Source organism: Saccostrea cucullata, unplaced genomic scaffold (assembly GCF_032062105.1).
Source record: "Saccostrea cucullata isolate Sc308-1 unplaced genomic scaffold, CSIRO_AGI_Scuc_v1 ctg105, whole genome shotgun sequence".
Classification (NCBI taxonomy): Eukaryota; Metazoa; Mollusca; class Bivalvia; order Ostreida; family Ostreidae; genus Saccostrea; species Saccostrea cuccullata.
In genome coordinates this window covers 168251-192990 of record NW_026919155.1, presented here as the reverse complement: position 1 = coordinate 192990, position 24740 = coordinate 168251, and the positions used below count along the sequence as shown (strand labels likewise).

At 33.0% G+C, this 24740-nt stretch overlaps 1 protein-coding gene across 1 annotated transcript; it reads right to left on the bottom strand.

Annotated features, from left to right (window-relative positions):
• Window positions 1–713: 713 nt before the first annotated feature.
• Window positions 714–15813, bottom strand: LOC134280508 (pre-rRNA 2'-O-ribose RNA methyltransferase FTSJ3-like). Its single transcript, XM_062762927.1, has 19 exons — window positions 15680–15813; window positions 11660–11812; window positions 10953–11032; window positions 10740–10839; window positions 9843–10155; window positions 8263–8371; window positions 8003–8103; window positions 7571–7645; window positions 7203–7292; window positions 6720–6855; window positions 6246–6448; window positions 5914–6013; window positions 4050–4143; window positions 3176–3400; window positions 2537–2639; window positions 2320–2404; window positions 2118–2210; window positions 1882–1976; window positions 714–1187 (listed from the first exon to the last, which is right to left on the bottom strand). The coding sequence occupies exons 1-19, from the start codon at window positions 15744–15746 to the stop codon at window positions 953–955; spliced, it is 2457 nt and encodes an 818-aa protein (XP_062618911.1). The 5' UTR covers window positions 15747–15813; the 3' UTR covers window positions 714–952.
• Window positions 15814–24740: the final 8927 nt, after the last annotated feature.

Sequence of the window (24740 nt, the reverse complement as noted above, 5' to 3'; positions counted from 1 at the left end):
TATTGGGAAAATAGCACAAGATTATGCATAAAAGTTATACTAATATGAGTTTGGTGATATTTTCATTGTTGAGTAAAGAAATTGGGAGGGGAAGGAGGTATATTTCATTTGCTACAGAGTTGCAGCCCTTTATTACTGTTCAGAAGAGAAAGTTAATAATGGAGAACAATCAATATCGATATCCTGGTCATCTTTTGCCCCTGAAGGCATTTAAATAATCTTTATTATCAAGCATTCTTCTTTTAATTTTTTCTGTGTACTGCATGTTTTAAAATTATGGTTGATGCTCAATTTAGCTTAGCATCATTTATTGTAATGACATCATCTAGGTCATGCCCCTTTATCAGTTATTGACTACATAGGAGAGTTGCCAGCTACAACAATCCTTGAAATTTCAAAGTATGACAAAAAAGTTGTAAATACATGAACTGTACTTGAGAATGACTCCTCTTACACTGTACTTCTTTCAAAAATCTCAGAGGCAGTGGCCCTTATCACAAAAAATCTTAAAATAAGATAAAAAAAAAATCAACCCTGTAAATTTTTGTTTAATTATAGAGATATTCGTTTTTGTTTTTAAATATCATTTACAATGTTGTCAAAATTTAAATGAAAATAAGAGGTTTGGGGATCTTTTACAGCATATGTACTTTCTAACAAATAGGAAATTTTTTGTCTTAGTCATAAGATTTTTTGTTAAAAGGGCCACAGAAAAATGCAAACTTGATCAGTATCTCATTAGGGTTGATTCACAATCCAAAAATCAGTTCAATATCTGCAAGTGTTGAGCAACCCAAGTATGACAGACTGGCAGACAAGCAGAAAAACAGACTGACTCCAGACACAGATGAGGACGAAACGTACAGTTTCCCCTGATTTCACTGTAATAATTACTCCTATATTCCCTTTTTTCATTGCAGGTGATGAAGAAATAAACAGTATAAATTGATAATCATCTTTTATTTTTCCCCATTCTTTTTCCTCCTTTCATTGCTTTTCCTTTCTTTCCTTTCATCTTATTTGACTTTTTCTCTTTAACATTGTCCTTTTTCATTCGGGGATCCACTACTCTAAATGGCCCCTGCACCCCATGAGGGCGCCTCACTCTCTTTCCAGTTCCCTTTTTAGCCACCACATATGTTATTTCTTTCTTCTTCTTTGATAGTAATCCAGCTTTCTTGTAAATTCTGGAAAAGTGAATTAATAAACCGTTACGTAAATATAAGTGTTTTATTAAAAAAAAAGAAATGTGCTATACAGAAACAGTTTGCATGGATACGAACTCTAGAAAGTAGAACGTTTCAGGGACTGTAATTTGTTTGAGAGCCAAATACTATGCTGCTTCAAATTAAATAATTTTTATCAATCAACTTATTATCATTTTCTCGAACAAGAACAAAAATAATTCTGTCAAAAATGGCTCAATTGAACCCGAACCATAACTTGACCTAGATATTCATTTGATAATTTAAATCTGTACACATAATTTCATTTCAGTATGTGCAACCACTGCAAAGAAAATGAACCGAAACTGCAAATTATTGGAATTTTTCTAAGTCCAAGGGGCATAACTCTGTCAAAAATGGCTCGTTCACAGAACTTGACTTAGATATTCTCATGATAAATCTACATGTATATACCAAAATCCATTTTAGTATGTGCAAACACTGCATAGAAAATGAATGGAAACTTGGTGGACTGACAGACAGCAGCAAAGCAATATGCCCTCCCTTCTTCGAAGGGGGGCATAAAAAGTAAATATACATGTACATGTACTTACCCAGTATCTATATTCTTTTTTAAAATTACCCAGACAAACCCTGAGACAAACTGAATCTTTGATTGGACTGTAAAATTAATTTTTTTAGAATAGACCCCTACTGTTTAATCTGCATCCATTTATCTCTATCAGCAATGTCAGATGTATCGGAGATAGCCTCAGCCTTCTTTCGTACTCTCTCCAACTTCTTCACTTCCTGAAATCAACAAGAAACAAAATCAAAATACATATAATAACCAATATAAAGCTTCATTTCATTAAAAACCTTATCTTATTTCTTTTTTTCCAGTTTGAGACTTCTCTTAAACAATCCCATTTACCCAAAAATGAGTCTTACCTTTCGTTTCTTTCTGGCTTTAGCCTCTGCAATCTTTTTTATTGGCCTTGCATTGAGTGCCTTCATTTTCATTTTATATTCTTCAATCTCTCCCTGTATAATGACACATGTCCAGAGTATATGTACTAAATACATGTTAAATGTACATACTGTAACAATCCCAATGAGAGACTGCATATTGAATATCGGTTATTTATTCTACCTTTGAGACAGGGAGTTGAATTCTACAATGCTTAGTTTCATCTTGTACAAACCAGTCAGGAAGGCTGTCATCATTAAACATGTACCTGTAGAAAATTAATCCTATATTCATTTCATATTATATATCAGTGCTAAATGTACCATAATAGAGACAAAAAGAGGGAGACTTGAACATATAGGTGGCAAAAGGACAAAACTTTTGAATACTGCAAGTTTACCTGTGGTAGCCCCCTTCTATGATTTCCCTCTTTCTCTTTCTGGATTGGATGATCTGGGATCCAATAGCCATACCAACTGCATCTAGTCTGGGAAGACTTTCATCTAGAAAATCCATCAGAACTCAATAGCCAGATTATTCAACACTTGTAAAGTAGAACATTTTACAATTATTAAGTTCATTCATTTCCATACATCTAAAATTTTATTTGATACATTCAACATCTGAAGAAAAAATGTATGTGTATATGAAGGCTGAAAGGAGAAAAATGTTTTGTTTTTTTCTCTAGCTAAAGAATCAAAACAGGTTGAGAGGATTTCACTAAAATTGGAAAGGATGATCCTGACCTAATTATTCAGAGCAATCAATATATAAAGTGGTTTATACAGTATATTCCTTTCTGAATCAGTACCTCTGCCTGATGTCTACTATTCAGTGTGGAGATATCCAATATAATTAAGAAATAATCAAATCAATCTTATTCATAACATACAGATACTATTAGAAGGAATATTTTTTCCCATGTTTTTTTTAGAGTTATGAACTAGATCAACTGCTACGAAGGAATACAATGGAAAGTCTGAACAATATTGTGGACCTAAAGTAATGGACTAAAGTTGAATAGTTTTGGAAAACACACCTTGTGGAACAACTTCAAATCCTCCTTTCTTTGAGGGTTTGTCATTTTGAATTTTCTGTTTATTTTTTATTTCATTGATGTCATAATCACTGTCTGATGAATCATCATCTTCTTCGTCATCATCATCATTGTCGTCATCATCACTTGAAATATCAGGAGCTAATTTTGTGTTGGTATCACTGTCGGAATCAAAACTCTGCTCTGACAATCCACTGTCAACATCATCTGCAAAAGAGTGATATGAATATGTAATATACACAGTTAAAAAAAAAAAAACCTTCTTGCAAAGTTCCAGGGATGAACAATTTTGATTTGTTATAAACGTGATTGATTCTGATCATTACATACACAATAAACTTTCAAATCAAGAGGAATGAAAATAAGTCTAAGCATGAATTCATTTAAACAAGTTTGCTATAATCATGCTATACAAAATTAAAATATTTAAAGCAGTAGGTGAGTTTAGAATCTGACCTTGGTTGTGGACTATGAAATCATATTATATCTTTGATATCGAGTTAATGTACCGTATAAGTGGAAATTTTAGCAGACGCAAATTTTGCGATTTCTCCATAAAAATTGGTTATTAATTTTTAGCGAGAGTTAATTCTAGCGATTTTAAAATGCTGACTAAAGAAGCTATTTCAAATAAAATGCATTTAATATTTAGCGATATTAAATTTTTAGCGATCTCTGGACCCTCACTAAAAATACCAAAATTAAATCCTCACTAAAAATTCTACTTATACGGTACTTTACTCAAGATGAATTGCCCTTGAATCATTAGAAACAAACACATTTAATTCATGGCTTTGTTTCAATTATTCAACAGCAGTGCCTTTTACTGGAAAAAAAACATAAATATAAAACTGACCAACAATTTTCCCTCCTTTTTTCTTGTAGTTGGCAGCCATTGTTTGAATCTCCATATCTTCATCCTCATCATCTTCTATACCAGCAAATGAAGCCTGCCGAGAAAATATAAAACTCATCATCTTCTATACCAGCAAATGATGCCTGCAGAGAAAATATAAAACTCATCATCTTCTATACCAGCAAATGATGCCTGCCGAGAAAATATAAAACTCATCATCTTCTATACCAGCAAATGATGCCTGCAGAGAAAATATAAAACTCATCATCTTCTATACCAGCAAATGATGCCTGCCGAGAAAATATAAAACTCATCATCTTCTATACCAGCAAATGAAGCCTGCCGAGAAAATATAAAACTCATTATCTTCTATACCAGCAATTGATGCCTGCCGAGAAAATATAAAACTCATCATCTTCTATACCAGCAAATGATGCCTGCAGAGAAAATATAAAACTCATCATCTTCTATACCAGCAAATGATGCCTGCCGAGAAAATATAAAACTCATCATCTTCTATACCAGCAAATGAAGCCTGCCGAGAAAATATAAAACTCAGTAGGAGTTGTTCTTCCTGTATTGAGAAGTTGCGAAAAAATAATTACCTCAAGTGTATTTGTCCTGTATGCTGACAATATTACCTTACTAAACCAAACGTTGGACCTGTTTTATGTGTTGTTATCTTTGTCCCGTACGCTGACAATATTACCTTACTAAACCAAGCCTTGGACCTGTTTTATGTTTTGTTATCTTTGTCCCATACACTGACAATATTACCTTATAAACCAAGCCTTGGACCTGTTTTATGTTTTGCTATCTTTGTCCCATACACTGACAATATTACCTTACTAAACCAAGCCTTGGACCTGTTTTATGTGTTGCTATCTTTGTCCCATACGCTGACAATATTACCTTACTAAACCAAGCCTTGGACCTGTTTTATGTTTTGAAATCTTTGTCCCATACACTGACAATATTACCTTACTAAACCAAGCCTTGGACCTGTTTTATGTTTTGCTATCTTTGTCCCATACACTGACAATATTACCTTACTAAACCAAGCCTTGGACCTGTTTTATGTTTTGCTATCTTTGTCCCATACACTGACAATATTACCTTACTAAACCAAACGTTGGACCTGTTTTATGTGTTGTTATCTTTGTCCCGTACGCTGACAATATTACCTTACTAAACCAAGCCTTGGACCTGTTTTATGTTTTGTTATCTTTGTCCCATACACTGACAATATTACCTTACTAAACCAAGCCTTGGACCTGTTTTATGTTTTGCTATCTTTGTCCCATACACTGACAATATTACCTTACTAAACCAAGCCTTGGACCTGTTTTATGTGTTGCTATCTTTGTCCCATACGCTGACAATATTACCTTACTAAACCAAGCCTTGGACCTGTTTTATGTTTTGCTATCTTTGTCCCATACACTGACAATATTACCTTACTAAACCAAGCCTTGGACCTGTTTTATGTTTTGCTATCTTTGTCCCATACACTGACAATATTACCTTACTAAACCAAGCCTTGGACCTGTTTTATGTTTTGCTATCTTTGTCCCATACACTGACAATATTACCTTACTAAACCAAGCCTTGGACCTGTTTTATGTTTTGTTATCTTTGTCCCGTACGCTGACAATATTACCTTACTAAACCAAGCCTTGGACCTGTTTTATGTTTTGTTATCTTTGTCCCATACACTGACAATATTACCTTACTAAACCAAGCCTTGGACCTGTTTTATGTTTTGCTATCTTTGTCTTGTAGACTGACAATATTACCTTACTAAACCAAGCCTTGGACCTGTTTTATGTTTTGTTATCTTTGTCCCATATGCTGACAATATTACCTTACTAAACCAAGCCTTGGACCTGTTTTTAGTCATGCTATCTTTGTCTTGTAGACTGACAACCAAGGGATTACCATCCTCTTCCTCATCTTCAAATTCTCTGTTATAAAATGTAATGTGATCAAAAAGAGTAGCTATAGAATCACTATTGTAATTCTTATTCTCTTCTTTTTGCCATGCGTAATATTTCAGTTCATGTACACATACATGTAAATCAGTGTTTTAGACTAAAGAAAAGATATAATTAATTTGAAAATTTATATCAAGAAAAAAAAATTAACTGAACTTTTAATTGATTTGTAGATCGTAAAACACATTGTAGATATACTTACAAGTCATCCTCTGCTGAATCATACATAAACTCTGGCTCTTCCTCACCCTCCTCATCTGAATATGGGTCAAGGTCATCCAGGTGACCCTTACTGTCCCTGTCATATGACCTCATTCTTCTGACGACCTTCTCCACTTCTTCACTCTCCTCCATTGCCAGTTCATCTGCTTCCTGGGAGTCCCCTTTCTCAACACTGGCCAGTTGCTGAGTGATAAATTAACATGTGTGGTTTTAATTCAAAACATATGCAAAATACATGTAGTTTATTTTTCAGTGGTTTTCAATGTTTAACTGTGGTGCAGTCGTTAGCGCGTCTGCTCTAGAGTTGCGAAGTAAGGAGTTGATCCAACTGCTGAACATTTATAATTTTTTGTTCTCCAAATGCAAAAAAAAGTTTTAATATTAAATTAGCATTATTTGAGATAATATACTAGGTAAAAATTAGCAGATAATCGACATATAGTAGTTCACTCACTGATCTGCTTTTGATCTTGTTTAAATTGAAGAGAGCCACATCGTCTGAGAGGTCATGTTTATCCCCAGGGATCACCATCTTCAGGTCCATCTTATGCCTCAGTTTGGCCTTCTCTCTCCTTATTTTCTTCAATTTCCTTCAAAATACACTTTGTATATCAGAAAGAACAGAATTCTACAGTATTTTCACATGATTTTATCCTGTTTAGAAAATATCTTCCACCTGATCAGCAAGATAAAATTATGCCTAAAATCGCACATGTCTATTTAAAAGTCCTGTACAAAATAGCTATAGATTACATTAATTTTATGCTTTGAGGGCCTATTTTGACCCATCTCATCTTCTGAGAACCAATTCTTTGAGGAACAATTTTGACCTATCTCACCTTTTGGAACCTACTTTGACCCTTCTCACATTTAGATGACCTATGTTGACCTATCTTAACTATGTTGACCTATCTCAAAATTTGAGGACCTATCTCACCTTTTGAGGGCCTTGCGTTCATCCTCCTTCAGCTCAGCTAATTTCTCCTCAAGCGCTGCTTCCTCATCCTCACTGTTCTCCTCAAGGTCTCTGTCAAAAAGAGTACAGGTACAAATCTCTCCTACATCAGCAGGAAGTTGAATTCACAAGGAAATTTTAACAATCAGGGAAATTGTATTTTTATGACTTTTAAAATTCACCTTTAGAATTTGACCATTGACCTGAAAAAATTCTAAAATTTTCCTTCTTTTTTACTGATTTTACTAATACACAATGATTTTCATACCATATTCACAATGAAAATTTTCTTACAACTTTAACAATTTTTTTTGCATTAAATCATATAATATACAGATGAAAAATCCTACTGTTTGCTGGGTACAGGACTCTCTTTCTCTGGAACAATATCTTTTTTAATTTTCTTCCTCCAGTTTATGATATTTCTACAAATGTAAATGTTTCAATGCATTGTAAATTTTGTGTAAGTTTGATATTTTTTCACAAAAATATACACATAAGTAAACATAATGGTAAAAACATATACTCTAAAGTTATTTGTTTCAGAGTGCTTAAAAAATAAACAGGAAAAATTCAGTTTCAGCAAATATAATTTTTACACAAAAAACTACCTGCTTATTAAGAGATACAATGAAAGGAAAGTTGGGGTGATATATAATTTATTTTTTGAAACCCTTTTAAAAATCTATAATCAGACGAAAAAAAAATTTAAGTCTTTAAAAATTCCCAAATACTAAAAATAACCATGGATCTTTCAACAAAAATAATGTAGTGTATCTGACCTTATTTCCCTCTTCCCTAGAACTTTGATGTCTTTAAGGCATTCCTTTAGCTCCTCTGTTGTTTCTTTATGATTGGCAATTTCTGGAAGATCAATAACAACCTGAAACAAAAATAAAATGTTGATGAATGAAGTAAGCCTTAGAGCTATAAACTATTTCATTTTTAAAGGACATTAGTATATTTTAGTTATGATATAAGTGGTATTAATTGCCATTTTTAAGTATTAGCTTTGAATCAAATACAACATTATTGGACTTGCCTCATTGCTCTGAGCCAGTAGATCGAGGTAGTTGTTGCTGTTGATGAACTCGGATGCCTTCAGGCTGTGAAACAATGTATAGTCCCCTTCTGGGTAACCTTCTCTCTGTCTGTAACACACAGCAGCCGATTTAACACAGCATTTATATCAAACTTGACATTAATATAGATAAATACCGGTACTTTTTTTAATAGTATAAAGTATCAGTAGAACTACTTGTTTGGAGTCCATTCATTTATGTATATTGATGTATGGTACTTCAATCTACATACATGTACATAATTATTAATTATACCTGGTAATTTATCATGTTAATGACACGTCACAAAAATTTTCAGTTTGAAGAGAATAAGTTCAAGTACTATTTGTATTTTTTACAATCCATACAAGTAGATGTATTACATGTATCATCATATTACTAAAATTTCAAGACAGTTGTTTGCTTGGTTTCTATATGAATTTTTTATCACTCATGTTGGGATGCCGAAAGTTGCTGATAAAGACCTATGCTTGACAGCAGTGAGAGATCTTTCTGAAGCCAGCTTTTACTGAGTCATGTTTTCATAGTATAGCCTCCATATACCTGTGGGATTCTAACCCATGAAATAAAGATAAAATCAGTTCTTTAATCTGTAACTGTTTTCTTTATTAAAAAGCTGATTTTTTCATCATTTTCTTAAAATTGAATATTTTAGATCATGTGAAAACAGTTGCTTTAAAAATATGCTTGATTCAATTTCCACCTGAAAGCAATATGCAATTAAAATCAAAATGCCCCCTCCTTATAAGTGATGATGTAGCAAAATGAGAAATTATTATCAAATTTAATGTGTTATTGAGTTATAAAATCATTACAAAAACATACTCCATAATTCATCCTTCATTCAGGTCAAGTTAAAATTTACTTTTAATATCTACAAATGAAATATATAGGTCAGTCAATGAGTAGGAGAGAAATGGTTCACTCAGTATTGATTCATAGCGGATTTTTTTTCTATGTTTTATACAAAGCGCAAAAACTCCACTTTCTGTTCGGTTCATTTGTTATTCAGTCAGGTTTAAAATGGGTAAAAAACATAAATTTTAGAGAACTGATTGTGTGTCAAATAATCTTTAACAGTCAAATCATATGAATCAATTTCTTATTAAGTCAATTTGCATGTAAATTAAAGTGCCTAGATTTACAAAAATAAAACTATGCTGAATTTTATTTCCTTTGCCTCCTTTCTATCAAAATGTATACTTTCGCATCGAAAATAACTGTACCGAGACAAAATTATATGGTACTATCATACCATGAATTAGGCACATCGTTTCACACCTATCAATGAGAATTAAACTGAATGACCCACAGGAATCTTTTTGAGATAATAACAACTGGGTTTAAGAAGATAGAAATTACAAATAAATATGATGTGATCTAGTTAATAAATTTTACCATCAGGGGCAAATTATTTAAATAAATTATTACAGAAACAGACTGTAATAATGTCTCTATATCAGAGTTATCTCCCTTACTTTTCTACTTTCTTTCAGCATTTTTTTGAAATTTTAGCAGGAACTACAGGATTTTTTGTTACCTTCTCTTTTTCTCCGGGTGGATGAGGTTAATAGCTGGTTTGGGTTCATCCTCTACATCTTTAAACACATACTTTGGATCCAGAAACTTGGGATCAATTTTATCTGGAGCTAGGAATTTTTCACAGACAACAAAGATTTCTGCAGATTCATTTCGAGATGCTTGTGGTTTTGTGGCATGGACGTGTTTAAACAACTGCTGGAACACCCACATTAAGGAGTAGTAGTCTTTGGAACGAAAAACTTTTGTCACAAACCATCCCCCCTTTTTGAGGAATTCTGTGGCAAGCTTCAATGCTTGTAAAGCCAGTTGTGCTGAAAAAGCAATAACAGTTTTTTTTTTTAAAAAGCATACTCTGGAATATATTTATCATTAAATATAATGCCACATAAATTCTGAGGAAAAAAAGAAACACCAACTCAAAGATAAATGCTTGTTTTAAAATTACTCTTGGGATTTTGAAGAATTAACCCAATAAGTCTAATTATTTTTCTGCTGAACTGCTATCTTTGTATTATGAAAGCATATAGGACCTGAGATAAACATAGAGAATAATGTATCTCAAGTCTACTCTACTGTGACAAAATCTTTGATTAATTCAACCACTTCAATGATATAAATAGATCTTTTGTAGAAAGGTTATTTAATAGTGACTATTCCTATAATTAATCAATTATTTATTAAACAGGAATGGAGAACCAATCAAGGCAAGTACTTCTTAGTTTTTTTTAAAAACATGTTTTATTGACAATTTACCAGTATGTCAGCAGGATTTCACAAAAGTTTCAAAAAACTTAGGTAGTCCCCTCCCCATTATGTAATTAAATTAAGTGTATAGAACAAATTGGACAGTTGAAGTTTGTAAATTAATAACAAGATTGAAAAAGTTCACAGTCACCTTGCTGAAAAGCATCATGGAGCCAGTTCTTTCCAACATTGGGGGCCCCATCATTAAGCACAGCATCAGCTTTCCAAGTGTGTAGCTCTTTTTTTAAGTCCTAAAAAGAGCAGACATTCATCAAATGTGTAAAAATATTCTAACTGATAAAATCATTTTATTCTGAGATAGTATAAAGAAAGCAGTAGAAAAAGCTTTAGAAATTCACAGTACCTGTCTACATTTATCTGTAGTGATGTCATCTACCAAAGTTTTCACATTAGGAATGGGGCGGATAGGAACCAAATCAACACCTAGGGTTTAACAAAACATTCAGATTAACTTCTATTACAAATCAGCATACAAAAAACATATTCTATTGCTTGGAAGATGTGATATTTACATAGTTTTCAACATTCTGAAATGAAAAATAGTGAGGCAGGGGTCCAGGCACCCTTCCGCTGGAGATTTTTGTTAATGGACATGCATTCAGAGCAATTTGAGGCATGTTTTTAAAACACTGACATGAATGCAATCGACTTTCTAAAACCGAAAGGATGATACAAGCAAGCGTTGTAAGGATAATGAACATTTTATTACATGTATAAAAGTAGAAATTGTAGTCGGCCAGCTATAAAAATTCCAGGATTTCAACTTTAATCAAGATTAACCAAAATCAGAAGAATAAAGAGAGAAATCATGATGCATAATTTAGATGCTAATTTCGTAACCCTTAAGCGAAAATTGTAAGGGTTGGCAGCTCTGTATAACTATTTATAAATACTTATCACACAGTTACTCATTTATATGCTGAATATCAGACAAGTGGTTAAGTTTCATATATAGTACAATTGTGATGCCACAATGGTGTTTGATGCTACCTTTCCAGAATTATCCCTTTACTATCTGTCTACCGGGGGTGGATTAATCTATATAATTACCTATAACGACACTAGATACCGGGGTATTCTCAGCAACCACCTGCAGCCACCCTCCAGGAGCCGCACAGAGATCAATCACAACGCGTGATCTCTGGAGAAACTCAAATTTCCTGTTCAGCTGGATCAATTTGAAGGCAGATCTTGCTCTGTAACCTACAACAGTTAATTATATAAGCAATTTACAAACATCCTTTTGTTAATTAAGTTTATTACAGGAAAACATTTTTTGACAACCTAATATGAAAATTATGTGACAAAAGCAACTGTACTATTAGCTAACGACAGTATTTATTGGATAAATGTGAATCGTTTTATATCTATGACTATTCTTTTTCTACCCTATGTAAATACACTGTGATTTTTGACCCCTTGTCCTTGAAGTTTGACCTACTTTTAAAAAATTTAAACATTTCTTTGATTTAGCTTTAACTTTTGAATTAGAAGAGATAGGGATTTCATATTAAACTGTGTATTACCTGTGACAAGGCCTTTTTAAATACACTTTTTTGACATTGTGACCTTGAAGTTTGACCTCCTTTTTTAAAACTTAAACCTTGGTCATGGCTTTTGAATGAGAAGGAATAGCTAGGGCTTTCATATTAAATCTGTTATTGCCTGTGACAAGACCTTTCTAACGACACTATGATATTTGGTCTTGTGACCTTGAAGTTTGACCTACTTTTCAAATGTGAAATTTCTGTTAGAAATTCTGATTGAGAAGAGATAGGGCTTTCATATTTGAACTGTGCATTACCTTTGACTAGATATTTCCGAGCTTGCTATGATTTCTGACCCCTTGACCTTGAACTTCTCGATTGACCTAATTTGATATGACTTTTGAATGAGAATAGATACGCAGTGTTTTCCCTTTATTTCAAAGTAAAGGATTACAGATAAGTTGTAACAGGCTAGGGGCTGAGGTTTATAAACAAAATCCTTGTGGACCTAACAACAAATTTTTATTTCAAAGCGGCATTTTTGTCAATTGAAGTGGTCAATTTGGCCGGTAGCCGGTTCTTAGGGAAAACAGTCTGAATACGGCTTTCATTTTAATAGCCTGTTTATTGCCTGTGATAAGGTCTTTCTAAATACACTATGATTTTTGATCTCATGATCTTGACCTTGAAGTTTGACCTACTTTTTGGTGACAACTTTTGAATGACAAAAATGATTGGGCATTCATATTTGACACAATATGCCATATAATGACATCTCACCAACAAAGGCAACGAAAGTGGGGAACCACAATTCTTTGAATTTGCTTGTTGCATCGGATTTTGCCTTTAAAAATCCGGTACTACGAATCACCGGAATGCCCCGTAATCACCGAAATGCCCCAAGAAATCACCGAAATGCCACCGAAATGCCCCTTATTTTGTTATATATAAACAAAAAATTAATAAATTTTGATGACTTTAACTGTTCTAGAGCCTAGATACCGCATAAAAATGTCATAATTTTAACGTAAGTATTTTTATTTGAACAGAAGATTGTGTATGTTATAGTATCTAAGAAAGATAACTCTCACTGATTAAAGGCACGTGCCAAAATAGTCTTATTTTTAATTTTTCCCTTTTTTCTGTTTTAAATATATTCTAAATAATAAGTCATATTTTTCATATCAATTAAAATTTTGTTTGTAATATTATTTACATATATTCTTGATTTCTAAAACCGAAGTACACTAGACGTGTAATTTTACTGGAAAGTCCTATCTTTATATTAAGTTTTAAAGCAAATAGAAAGATCTTTTTTACGTTTAGTTTAAAAAAAATATTTACCATGTATGAATTTAATAAAATTTCATTGTTATCTGATATGAAAATGAGACTATTAATGCAACATTTTTTAAAAATCTTATTATTAAAAGTTTGATTGGATCTCTCACTTCTCATCAGTACAGTAACAGCTGCGTAAAATAGAATCAATGCTTGAATACTGCGATTGTCTTTTTGGAATTCTATTCAATTTGTATGAATGAATCCTAAAGAATATTTGATCCTCTGGTAACTAGCAAAGAAAAGAACTGCAATGTTTAAAGAAAATAACAAAATTTATCAAAATCATAGTTTTGTTTCGTTTTTGTGTTTATGAAATAATATTTTTTTTTAAGTTTCATATTTTTTTTACTTGTATTAATGATTAAAAAATGAAGACAAAATTAATTTGATTTATTATGTTAAATTCGTCTGAAACAAATGGATATCTGAAACTATGTTTACTGTGTATACAGCTAATCTCACTGGGATTAATTAATTGATCTATTGCATGACAGGTGTGTAGTATTATGTCATATTACATAATCAGGTACATCACAATCAGTGATCGAAATTACGCACGTGCGCTATACAAACATTGACATCATGTATCCTGGGATAATGAAATACATTTGATTCAACAGAAATAGTAAAATTTGACAATTTTACTATATATATATTTTTTTAAGTTGTTGAATGGGTTGAATACACCTACATCGTTTTATGAAACAATTGCTACTTTGGAAAGGTTTGCTAATTTACAAGAGAAATGTTCAGTACAATTATGTTTGACCCGACTGACTATGTATCTAATCAAGTAACAGAATAAAAAAATCATTAATAGAAATAGTAATATTTACATGGCCTTAACGAAGTACAAAGTTTAAAACCTTTTTTTCATTTTATGACTGCATTTGTCTTTTGAAATTCTTACATCGCGGTCGTAAATTATCACGGAAATTTGGTGTACCGGTACCCCCTCTCTCGTTTTGTTTGGTAAAATGTTAACTTTATGGTCTGTAAAAGTAAATATATACAATAAAAGATAAATTTACTCAATGAATAATGGCAGGTATATATATTTTAACGCTACGCCTATTTTCCCCCAGCAGGCATCTGCAGACGAATAAATGTTACAACCTGGTTCACAATGCAAAAAGTTGGAAGAAAAGGAAGAAAGAAGAAAGTCAAATTTTTTTCTTTTAATTATCATAGTTATCATTTGTCATCTAATTTTCTCCGAGAAATATCTTAAGACATTATCATTTCTTAGATTTTAAACATTGTAGACTTCACTTCCTAGGTCATCACCAAATACGAGTTATCGCCCTTTGAAGTACGATACGCTTCGAGCACAAAACATGAAAATAATTAATTTTACTGTCAGTTATGCTTTACTGAAAAAAATAAGCATTAATTTTTATGAAAAACATCATGTGAAAACATATGTAAGGGCATTTTGGTGGTTTTGTTGGGCATTTCGTAGTTAGAATAATCTAACTGTGTCTCGGTACAGGCCCTCACCACAGTTAGAATACGTCCCATATACTTGCAACGTAGCAAATCGGAGCGGATCCGCTCCGAAACGATTTTGAAGAATATAAAATGATTTGCACTGGGAATAACTACCAAAATAATCAAAACAAACCTTCTTGAGATTGCTTATTCCTTTTATCCCAAAAAATAATCCATATAAATACGTAAATCCAATTAATTTTCTCAACGTTTTTCTCTCCATTCAAATGTTTACATTCGGAACTCTCTAGATTGTTCCTAGTAAATGCACTATCGCCCGTGTTTCTTTCTGCTACATTACGAATACACGGAACGAATTTTGTTGTTTTGAACCATCTATCGTTAAACCGGGTCCGTAGGACAATATCATTTTAACGACAGAACATTCTATCTAGGCATTTCGGTGATTTTTAGGGGCATTTCGGTGATTACGGGGCATTCCGGTGATTCGTGTTACCCTTAAAAATCCTGTCTTATCCAGATTTACAGATAATCATCACAAGTATTGTTTATTAAATTCGTCGCGGAAGTGATAATAAAAGCAATAAATTTTCACTGTATGTGATAAACTCTCAATTATTCACATTTTTTTTTAATCTCATCTCCTATCACAAATTTAACAGTTATCGAGTTAAAGCCTAACATGTAGGCTGCCCTTTGACTTTCTGTATTCGTTCAGGGCAGCCAGACATGTTTTTGGAATTTTTTTTTATACATAAATCAGCATTTAGATGGAACGAAATGTTACCTGTTTCTTTAGCAAGATGATAAAATTTATCCTTCCGCGATTTTCCTGTCTTTGATTTCTTTCCCATGGTTGTTTAAACAAAAATGTACATGTCAACAACGTGTGGTGCATGTGGATCTATTTTCTTCCCATAACTTCCGGGTATTATAAAAAGCAAAAGGAGGCGGCATTATCCGGAAAATGATGCAAATTCCTTTTGGAGCAAGAACTTCTTAATAAGAACTTCTTATTGGAAAAAGGTTTAACCACCCCCAATATCCCTCCATAAAATATGGTTTCAGAGTTGGGTCATTTTGTTTGTTATTTTTTTTTTTTTTTTTTTTTGGGGGGGGGGGGGGGGGTACCGGGGTGGATGTTCAGAGAATTTTTTGTAAGGGGGAAAATATTATAATAATAAATAATAGTAAATAAATGCACAAATATCCCCTAAATGACCGTGAAAGTCTCATTTCCCTGGGGGCATTTTTTCTTAAATTGCTTCCGACATTTCAAGTTATGTATTTTATCACTATATATCGCTGCAAAGGAGTTTATGTGTTTCCTGGTGTGTGTGTGGGGGGGGGGGGTACAGGTAGATTTTTTTTAACCACCTTTACCTTTACATTTAAAAACATACCTCTGAATCTAAGGGGTGAGGACCCCCCCCCCCCCATATAGTTCAGCCCAAACGATGATATATCGATACATTATCACCATTGGCGTCGGAATCAAATTGAAAGTGGGGGGGGGGGGGCTAAGTGTAAGTTAAGATAAAAAATTCAGGCCTACAAAAAATATGACAAGTTAGGTTCCAACTTTCATTACCACATTTTTATTCCAAACACTACCACTTACCCCATATCTGACTTAAACTACAACATGTCTATAGAATGTTTGTAGAAAGTGGTGGTGGTGGTGGGGGGGGGGGGCTAATCCTGCGCCTCAATGTTCAATGCCTACATTTTGTCTGTCTTTGCAAAAAATGGGGGGGAGGGGGGCTAAGCCCCCCCCCGTTCCGACGCCTATGATCACTCAACCTCATTTCTTTGCATGCAGTTGCGCAAAATATCTGTCGAAAGAATTAAACATTTTGACGTGGCATAAAATGAGAGATATCTACTCCCTTATTGACAATACTGCAACCAAAGAGGAAGTAAAGCTCTTGGAAGACTCGGCATTCTCCACGCCATTTCTTCTTTCTAACACTTTTATAAATCTATTGATTTTGATTAAAAATGATGTTTCTAACAAATTTTGTATTGTTATATGTTAATCAATTCCCTCGTCTAAGGTAAACATATTGTCAGGTTATCAAACTTTGTAACATTTCAAATGAGAAAGAAAAGAAAGTAGAAGTTCAGTGAACCCTTATTGTTAATTACTCCTCACGATAAAAGGAATGAATTTATAAATAACACTCGAAAAAGGTTCAAATTCATAAATAATTATACTAAACAGCTCAAAAAAGATGATTAAATAGCAGACTAGTAGTAAAGATTGTTCCTATCATTACATAGCTGCAATAATGTAGCCCTCTCCGATTCTCCCCACCCCCCAAAAAAGGAGAGGGATACATTATTGCAGCTAAATATTACCATAATAGCGTGTCACTTTATTTGATCAGGCGTGCTGAAATTTCACGTGATGATCTCCACATTTCTCGTTGAATGGATGGTTGATTTGAAATAAAGAATACGACAAAACACTGATAATACTGACCAATGGCATTGATTGATTGTTTACGAGGACAGCGTCCATTTGCTATCATTCCAATAGCAACGTTTTATTTCGTTTGATCAAGCTAGCTGAAGGTTTTTTTATGTTGATCACTATATTTCTAGTCGATTGGATGGTTGATTTGAAATAGAGAATCCAGCAAAACACTAAAATAATACTGACAAATGGCATTGAATGACTGTTTTATAATTAGGACGAGCGTGTCACTATAACGTTGTATATACATGTAATAAAATGTTTGATAAAGCGTGCTGAAGTTTCACATGTTGATCACCATATTTCTCATCGCATCGATGGTTGATTTCAATGAAAGAATACTATTTTGCGTATAAACAGGTATTGACTAACCACGTGTCGCTGGTTCATTCAATGCGATTGGTGAGTATTAATTAAATCAGTGTTTGCTGGATTCTCCGGATCACGTGTACAGGATTTATTTCATTGAAGTCAAACATCCAATCGAATCGAACTATGCTGATTAGTTATGAAATTTAGCACGCTACATCAAGCACGCTGTTACATGTTTTGAAATGATAGAAAAAAGATCAGCATGCCAAGTACTTATTTGCCGATGACCTGAAATATTAAATGACGTCATTATGACATCGATAACATTTTCTGTAATTGATTTCTCTCTCTCTCTCTCTCTCTCTCTCTCTCTCTCTCTCTCTGAAAAGAAGAAGTGGAATATCATACCATTTTACAACATATTTATTTCGAAATTTCCAAAAAGCGAAACGTACTAAACTACTTCATCAGTGGTTATGTACATGCATTTTAAATATTTTTTTTAGTCATCAAGTTAACATATAACATGTACCCGGTATATTTATATTCAATACATGTATATTACAATAGAATAATAAATTGTTAATTCCCGCCCTTAGTTTTGACTAATTTTCTACCATAGGATTTTCCTCAATTGAAATTGATAGACATAACAATAAAGTTTTATTTATAAAGGAAAAATTGTGGAAAATAACAAATATTAGTGTCAACAACAGAAAGCTTTTCGGAGACATTTTATCAAAGCCTCTCTCAAATCAGACAACTTCCAGCAATAAATGAAAGGATTAAAAACAGAATTCAGACTGCATAAGCCTGCCGCTATTGTCAAATAAATAGGGGGAACTCGGGGAACCACAAGCGACATAATCAGTGGCCCCGATAAAAAGACCAGGGAAACCATTAAAATCCCAACCAAAACAATGGTATTCATGACCTTTTTTCTCCGGAAGCCTGTAACTCTTCCGTGTTCCGTGATAATCATGGGTTGTGCTTGAATCGATCTCTTGATGGTTTTTAACACTGGTTGAGCACCAATACCGGTGAATTCTGTTCGAGGGGACCTAGGATTAGATCCAAATACTGCCTTCAACTCGCTAACATTTAAGGTTGCCACCATGCTTACTTGTAGAGTATTCGATGTTCCCTTTTTAACAAACCCCCCATTGCTTTTTGGGACGATTTTCCTATTTATGTTAACTACATGTCGGATGGTAATGCAGTAAAGAATGACTGTCATGACCAAAAACAATATTGTAGATCTTATAAATACTTTCAGAACATCATAATGTTTATAGTAGACATAGTCCGCGGTACAAAAACCTTGTGGATTATGCTCTGGCGGAGATACAAGTCCAACTGTGAAAACGAAAATAATCATCCAGTTCAACAGGCAAACTAAATACTTTCGCTCATTCTGAAACAACAAATTGCTCAACGATGTCTTACAGATGACAAGGTACCTCTGCAAGCTGATCAAGAACGTTTGGAAAAGAGATAAAAAGATACCGTTGGTCAATAGTACTGTCTGCAAAATACACAAGGATTTTGAACTGATGCATTCGACATGAAGTGTTTTAATTGAGTAAATAATGAATCCAAGTCCAACAAGAAGGTCACACACTGACAGAAGGAGTACTAAGAAATGGTAGGGATTTTGCCTCAATTTTTTGTTTGTCAAAAAAATTAATAAAACAAGTGCGTTAAGAAGAGTACATAACAATCCAATGGTGAGGACAATAAAGACATAAGGATTTGAGGTGGATTCAGCAATATTTAAAGTACAGTTTATACAAGAAGACATTTTTAGATTTTTCTACTAATTGACCTTCATGGGGTGTTTGTTATAAGATTGAAGAGTTTTCTTTAGTTCAAAAACGAAACAGAGTGGTTGTTGTTCCCTCCCTTTTTTTTTTTTAGAAACCATGTCCTGAGAGTTGTTGTTTTTGTGAATGAAGCAGACGAGAGCGAACCAGATGGAACCAGATTTGAAGGTTTTCTCGTGAATGAACCAGAAAAGACGCTGTTATGTCTTCTGAGCGAACCAGATGAGCTGGTACCTCGTGTAGGAACCCGATGAGAGCGCTTTTTCGTAAACGAACCAGAAGAGGGTTACTTCTCGTGAGCATATATGGTCCACAAGCTTGCTTTTTACATATCTTCAGCTGAAAAAGAAACGTGAGTCTTCAATTTACTTTTGCTTATGTCTCATTCTTTTTTTACTATTTGTTCATTTTGCATACAAAATTCAAAAGAAAGGTACATACGTAGAAGAAGGATATTGACTAAAAATATAAAGAAAAGTAAAAGAACAAAAATGTAGAGATCAAACAAAACAAACAGAAATAAGCCTTTCGTTTTGTTTGGTCATTTTTAAAAAAAGTCTATCTGCAATGAAGAGAGATATTTATTTTTATTTTCCGCAGCCTGTCCAAGTGAAAAGTTGTTTAATTTTGATTAGGCCGATTTATATCCCCATTGCATTTTTTTTTTATATACGAGGGGTGATCAAAAAGTTCGCAAACTAATTGAATAACTTCCATACAAGAAACAATATTTGGTTTTAATGTTGATTATATTTTTAATTAATCCTCCCCAATTTTAATGCACATCAACCACCGTTCTGCGCATGCGCGAATCACGTGATATTGGCGGTCACTTGACCCTCTCCGTAGCGTTCTGTCACAAAAGTCTGAAAGATTTTTCGGAGTTTTATATTTCTTTCCATGTGAGTTAATTTTTATGACAAGAACAGTTAATTTGTCAGAAAATTCAAATGGTCATATCTCGGCAACAGAATGGGTGGATAATAACACACTTTCCAAAAATAAGCATGGCGACCATTAAAACACAAATCTTCTGTCTCAGGAGAGACCTTTATTCAAGGTGGATAGAGAATGGGTGCATCCTTTTTATCATATCTAATATGTTTAAAATCTAAAGGAAACGATATCTTAGGTATTTAATACTTATATCATTGTTCAAATATTCAACTAGTTTTCAAAGTGCTAATTGGAGGTCTTTGATAGCAAATTGCTTAATTAAAAATACATTTCAAACTTGCTTTCACTGGGCAAGATGACAAGTATCATTTTTAACCATCAGCCTTCCTTTTTAAAACATCATCCCAACACTAAGATTAATCCAATCATTAATTGAATTTATAGGAAATCAATTATCTCAATAAACTGTGTACAAATTATTATATGATACTGTAGAGGGATTTCTAAGATGTTACAATAAATTGCACAGTCGTTTGTTGAACGAGTTCGACTGAGACAACCATTTTTCGTCACAAGTGACCTAAATAGTGACGTCATTTTCACATTGTGACGTCACAAACAAGGAGAGAAACTTTATTCAGCATATGCTATTTATAGACCTTGTGTATGGCTATGTGTGTACCGAATTTCATTCTAATCTGAATTGTGGTTTTGTAGATATAGAGATAGTTTGCGAACTTTTTGATCACCCCTCGTAAGAGAGAGAGAGAGAGAGAGAGAGAGAGAGAGAGAGAGAGATTCTCATTTTACGAATTCAAACCTTCCTTTAAAGTTTATAATAATTTTGAAAATGTGATAAAACATTCTATTTCAGTAAAAAAATATATTTATTTTAATGCAATAAGTATTTTGATACCCCTCTCTCTCTCTCTCTCTCTCTCTCTCTCTCTCTGGTTACCCATCAACTGGTTAATTTCTTTCCATAATCCTTTCAAAGCTAGAACACCTTATCTTATCCTCCTTCAATGAGTAAAAAGTCTGTAAAACAGTTTGTCGTGTGACGTTTAATAATTTGTTTGAAATTCTCAAAAGTATTATTAATAATGACATATAATTTTTAGCAGACACAAGATATCAAGATGAGAAATAAAACCAATTTTGTAAAGGGAGATAATCCAAATTTACATTAATTACCACTTAGATTTAACAGAAAAATCATGAAAATGGGTCTGAAAACGCTAAAACATAAATCTAAGCAACAAACAAATGGCGGAGGCGGGGTGGCAGGAGGTAAATAACAAACTTTGAAACAACGTCCGTCCTCCTAGGATGTAGATGGGAGAAAAGGCAGAGTAACGCACCGCATGGTCAGAATTTCGTTTGTTAGATTTTGATTGGTTAGATTTTGATTTGGTCAATCTCTGCCTCTCCTCCCATGGTAAGACATGGAACAAAATTACCATTACAAAGCACAGCTATACAGTATTTCAGACTTTCACATTCAAGGAGGACACATTGATTACAATAAAAAATTTTAAGTAAACTTAAATTTATTTATTTTAATGCAATAAGTATTTTGATACCCCGGTTACCCATCAACTGGTTAATTTCTTTCCATAATCCTTTCAAAGCTAGAACACCTTATCTTATCCTCCTTCAATGAGTAAAAAGTCTGTAAAACAGTTTGTCGTGTGTTGCCACCTTTGTGACGTTTAATAATTTGTTTGAAATTCTCAAAAGTATTATTAATAATGACATATAATTTTTAGCAGACACAAGATATCAAGATGAGAAATAAAACCAATTTTGTAAAGGGAGAAAATCCAAATTTAAATAACAAACTTTGAAACAACGTCCTTCTTCCTAGGATGTAGATGGGAGAAAAGGCAGAGTAACGCACCGCATGGTCAGAATTTCATTTGTTAGATTTTGATTGGTCAGATTTTGATTGGTCAATCTCTGCCTCTCCTCCCATGGTTTTTTTTACATGGAACAAAATTACCATTACAAAGCACAGCTATACAGTATTTCAGACTTTCACATTCAAGGAGGACACTTATTGATTACAATAAAAAAATTTAAGTAAACTTAAATTTATATATATATTATCCATTGAAATATATTTGTCAAATTAAAGAAAGTGAAATACTTGCAATTTCTTCATTAAAATATATTTGTCAAATGAAAAAAAGATGAATACTAAGTCTTGTATTTGATACCGAAACCATGTTGATCAAAGCGATACATGAGCATAACTTCAATCATGTTTCTTCTCTAGCCAGTTATGAAACAGATGTATCAGAATTTGTTTTTTTTTTTATTTTGAGCTTTGGGATGTATGGAATCAAAGATAGGAAAGAAACTGAACTAAAACAATATTCATGTACATGCATTATTAATCGCAGAATGAATCTTCTAAAGAAATAAATTATGGTGCTTATAGGAGGTCTTTCGATTATCAATTTTCAATGATATAATTAAGTCACAAAAAATTCCTTGAAAAATTTTTCCTCCGTTTCTCTTTCATATAATCAACGCTTAATATAACTTTAAAAAATGAAAGTCCATTTTAATTATATATTCTAAAAGAAGTCCGTGCCTACCTGTGGCTCAACAGCAGAAAGCCCAAATGATTTTTACATGCATTTGATTGAATTTTGCTTCAATAAATATGGACGTAAAATAATTATCACTAATGCCTTTACGAAGACACGTTTTAACAAAAAGGAAAGAGTTATGAACTTTATATACTTCCTGGGGATTTACCAAAGAACTGACTTAATAAGGTGGCAGTTGTAACTTTATATATCGTAAAACTCTATATCTCAGACCAAAATTACTTAATGTCAGGTTTTAGGTAATTTTACTTCATAATTATGTACACATTCAGTAGTTTTTTCAATTTTGATTATTTTTTTTTTTTACGTTTTCAAGAGCATAAAACGAATAATTTCTGCTTGATATTTTATTAATACCATATAGTTGGAAAATAAGTTAACGATGTGAAATCAGGTAACTGGGAGGATGTTTACCGAGATCAAATATTTCTAAGGTGAAATGAATAGTATTTACACAAAAAAATTATTCCTGTTGCTATTTTCAGACTCTCATAACCCAGCTTAAAAATGAATTAATACAATGTAGTAGGTTAAATATTTAACTTTCAAATGTTTTTATCTTTTGACATTTTTTTTTCTTTAGCAAAAATTAAAGGCTTGTCAGCTATCTCTTTGTCAAACCCATGGATGAAATAATTAATGACTTCGCTTGAGAATTTTCTTATTAACACCCACTTTCCTCTAATTTGTTTTCCCAAATATTCCTCCAAGGGGAAACCTAAATTAAATTAAATAAAGCAACTTGTAAAGTTCAATTTCTCAATTTTGTACGTTAATCTTATTTACAAATGCAGACTATGATTGGTAGAATCCTTATTGCCTTTTCTAAAACAAATCGTTAGGTCACTGTTTTAATTCTGATTTTTCTACAGCTTCTGTAAACCAAATTTTATTCGCGTGCGAGAATTTTTCGCGAGTTTCACAACAGCCTCGTAATCGCGAATATTTCTTGTTGCGAACCGGTCCTTAAAGTCTCTGGATCTATTAGCAACAGATTAAAAAAGGCTTGATTGCGAAAATTACGTATTCCTGATCAAGACAAAAGGTCATGGTGGATATTGCAAGTTGACAGGGGATCCTTTATGATACCTGACCCACCTTTGATATTATTTTTTTGCTCTGCTCCCATTTTGTACTATATTTATGAATTTTGAGCTGCCATATCATTTTTCGTGATCTTCATATTGAAGGCTATAACGATGATGTCAACAAAAATTTCCCAATTCTCTTGATTTCCAAGGTTTTAAATTTTGCAATTTTCAGAATCATTATTAGCAGTCCATACAAAAAAATAAATCGCCTGTATACCAATTATTTTCTTAATTGAAATTAACAAATATAGGCAGAGTAAATAAGTATCTCACGTAAAGGAGGGGGAGGGGTGTCAAAATAATGCACGATACTGTACCAGCTTTATGCAGTGATAGCTTTGAACACCCCATATTTCACTACAATACTAGTTGTCCATATTTGGTGCAACACAATTTAAAAAAAGTTTTTCGAAAGTTGAAATTCCTATATCTTTTTATGAACGAATTTTTGAAATAATTTCCCCGAGAGTTCGTCTACTTGTTTTTACAAAATATCGGCATTATTTTGTAAACCAACGTTTTCATGGAATATTAAGTCAAATTTTTCATGATCCGAACTGTATTGTAAAATATAGTGGTGAAGGTTAAACTGAAAATCACTGCGGGATACTTTTTTTTACGGAAATGC

Bases quoted from the DNA above. Each gene is read 5' to 3' on its own strand.
- LOC134280508 (XM_062762927.1), bottom strand. From the start codon at position 15,746: ATGGGAAAGAAATCAAAGACAGGAAAATCGCGGAAGGATAAATTTTAT. The intron at 6,449-6,719 runs GTGAGTGAACTA...TTTATCACTCAG, and splicing joins ACAAGATCAAAAGCAGATCA to CAACTGGCCAGTGTTGAGAA. The intron at 6,014-6,245 runs GTAAGTATATCT...ATTTTATAACAG, and splicing joins GATTCAGCAGAGGATGACTT to AGAATTTGAAGATGAGGAAG.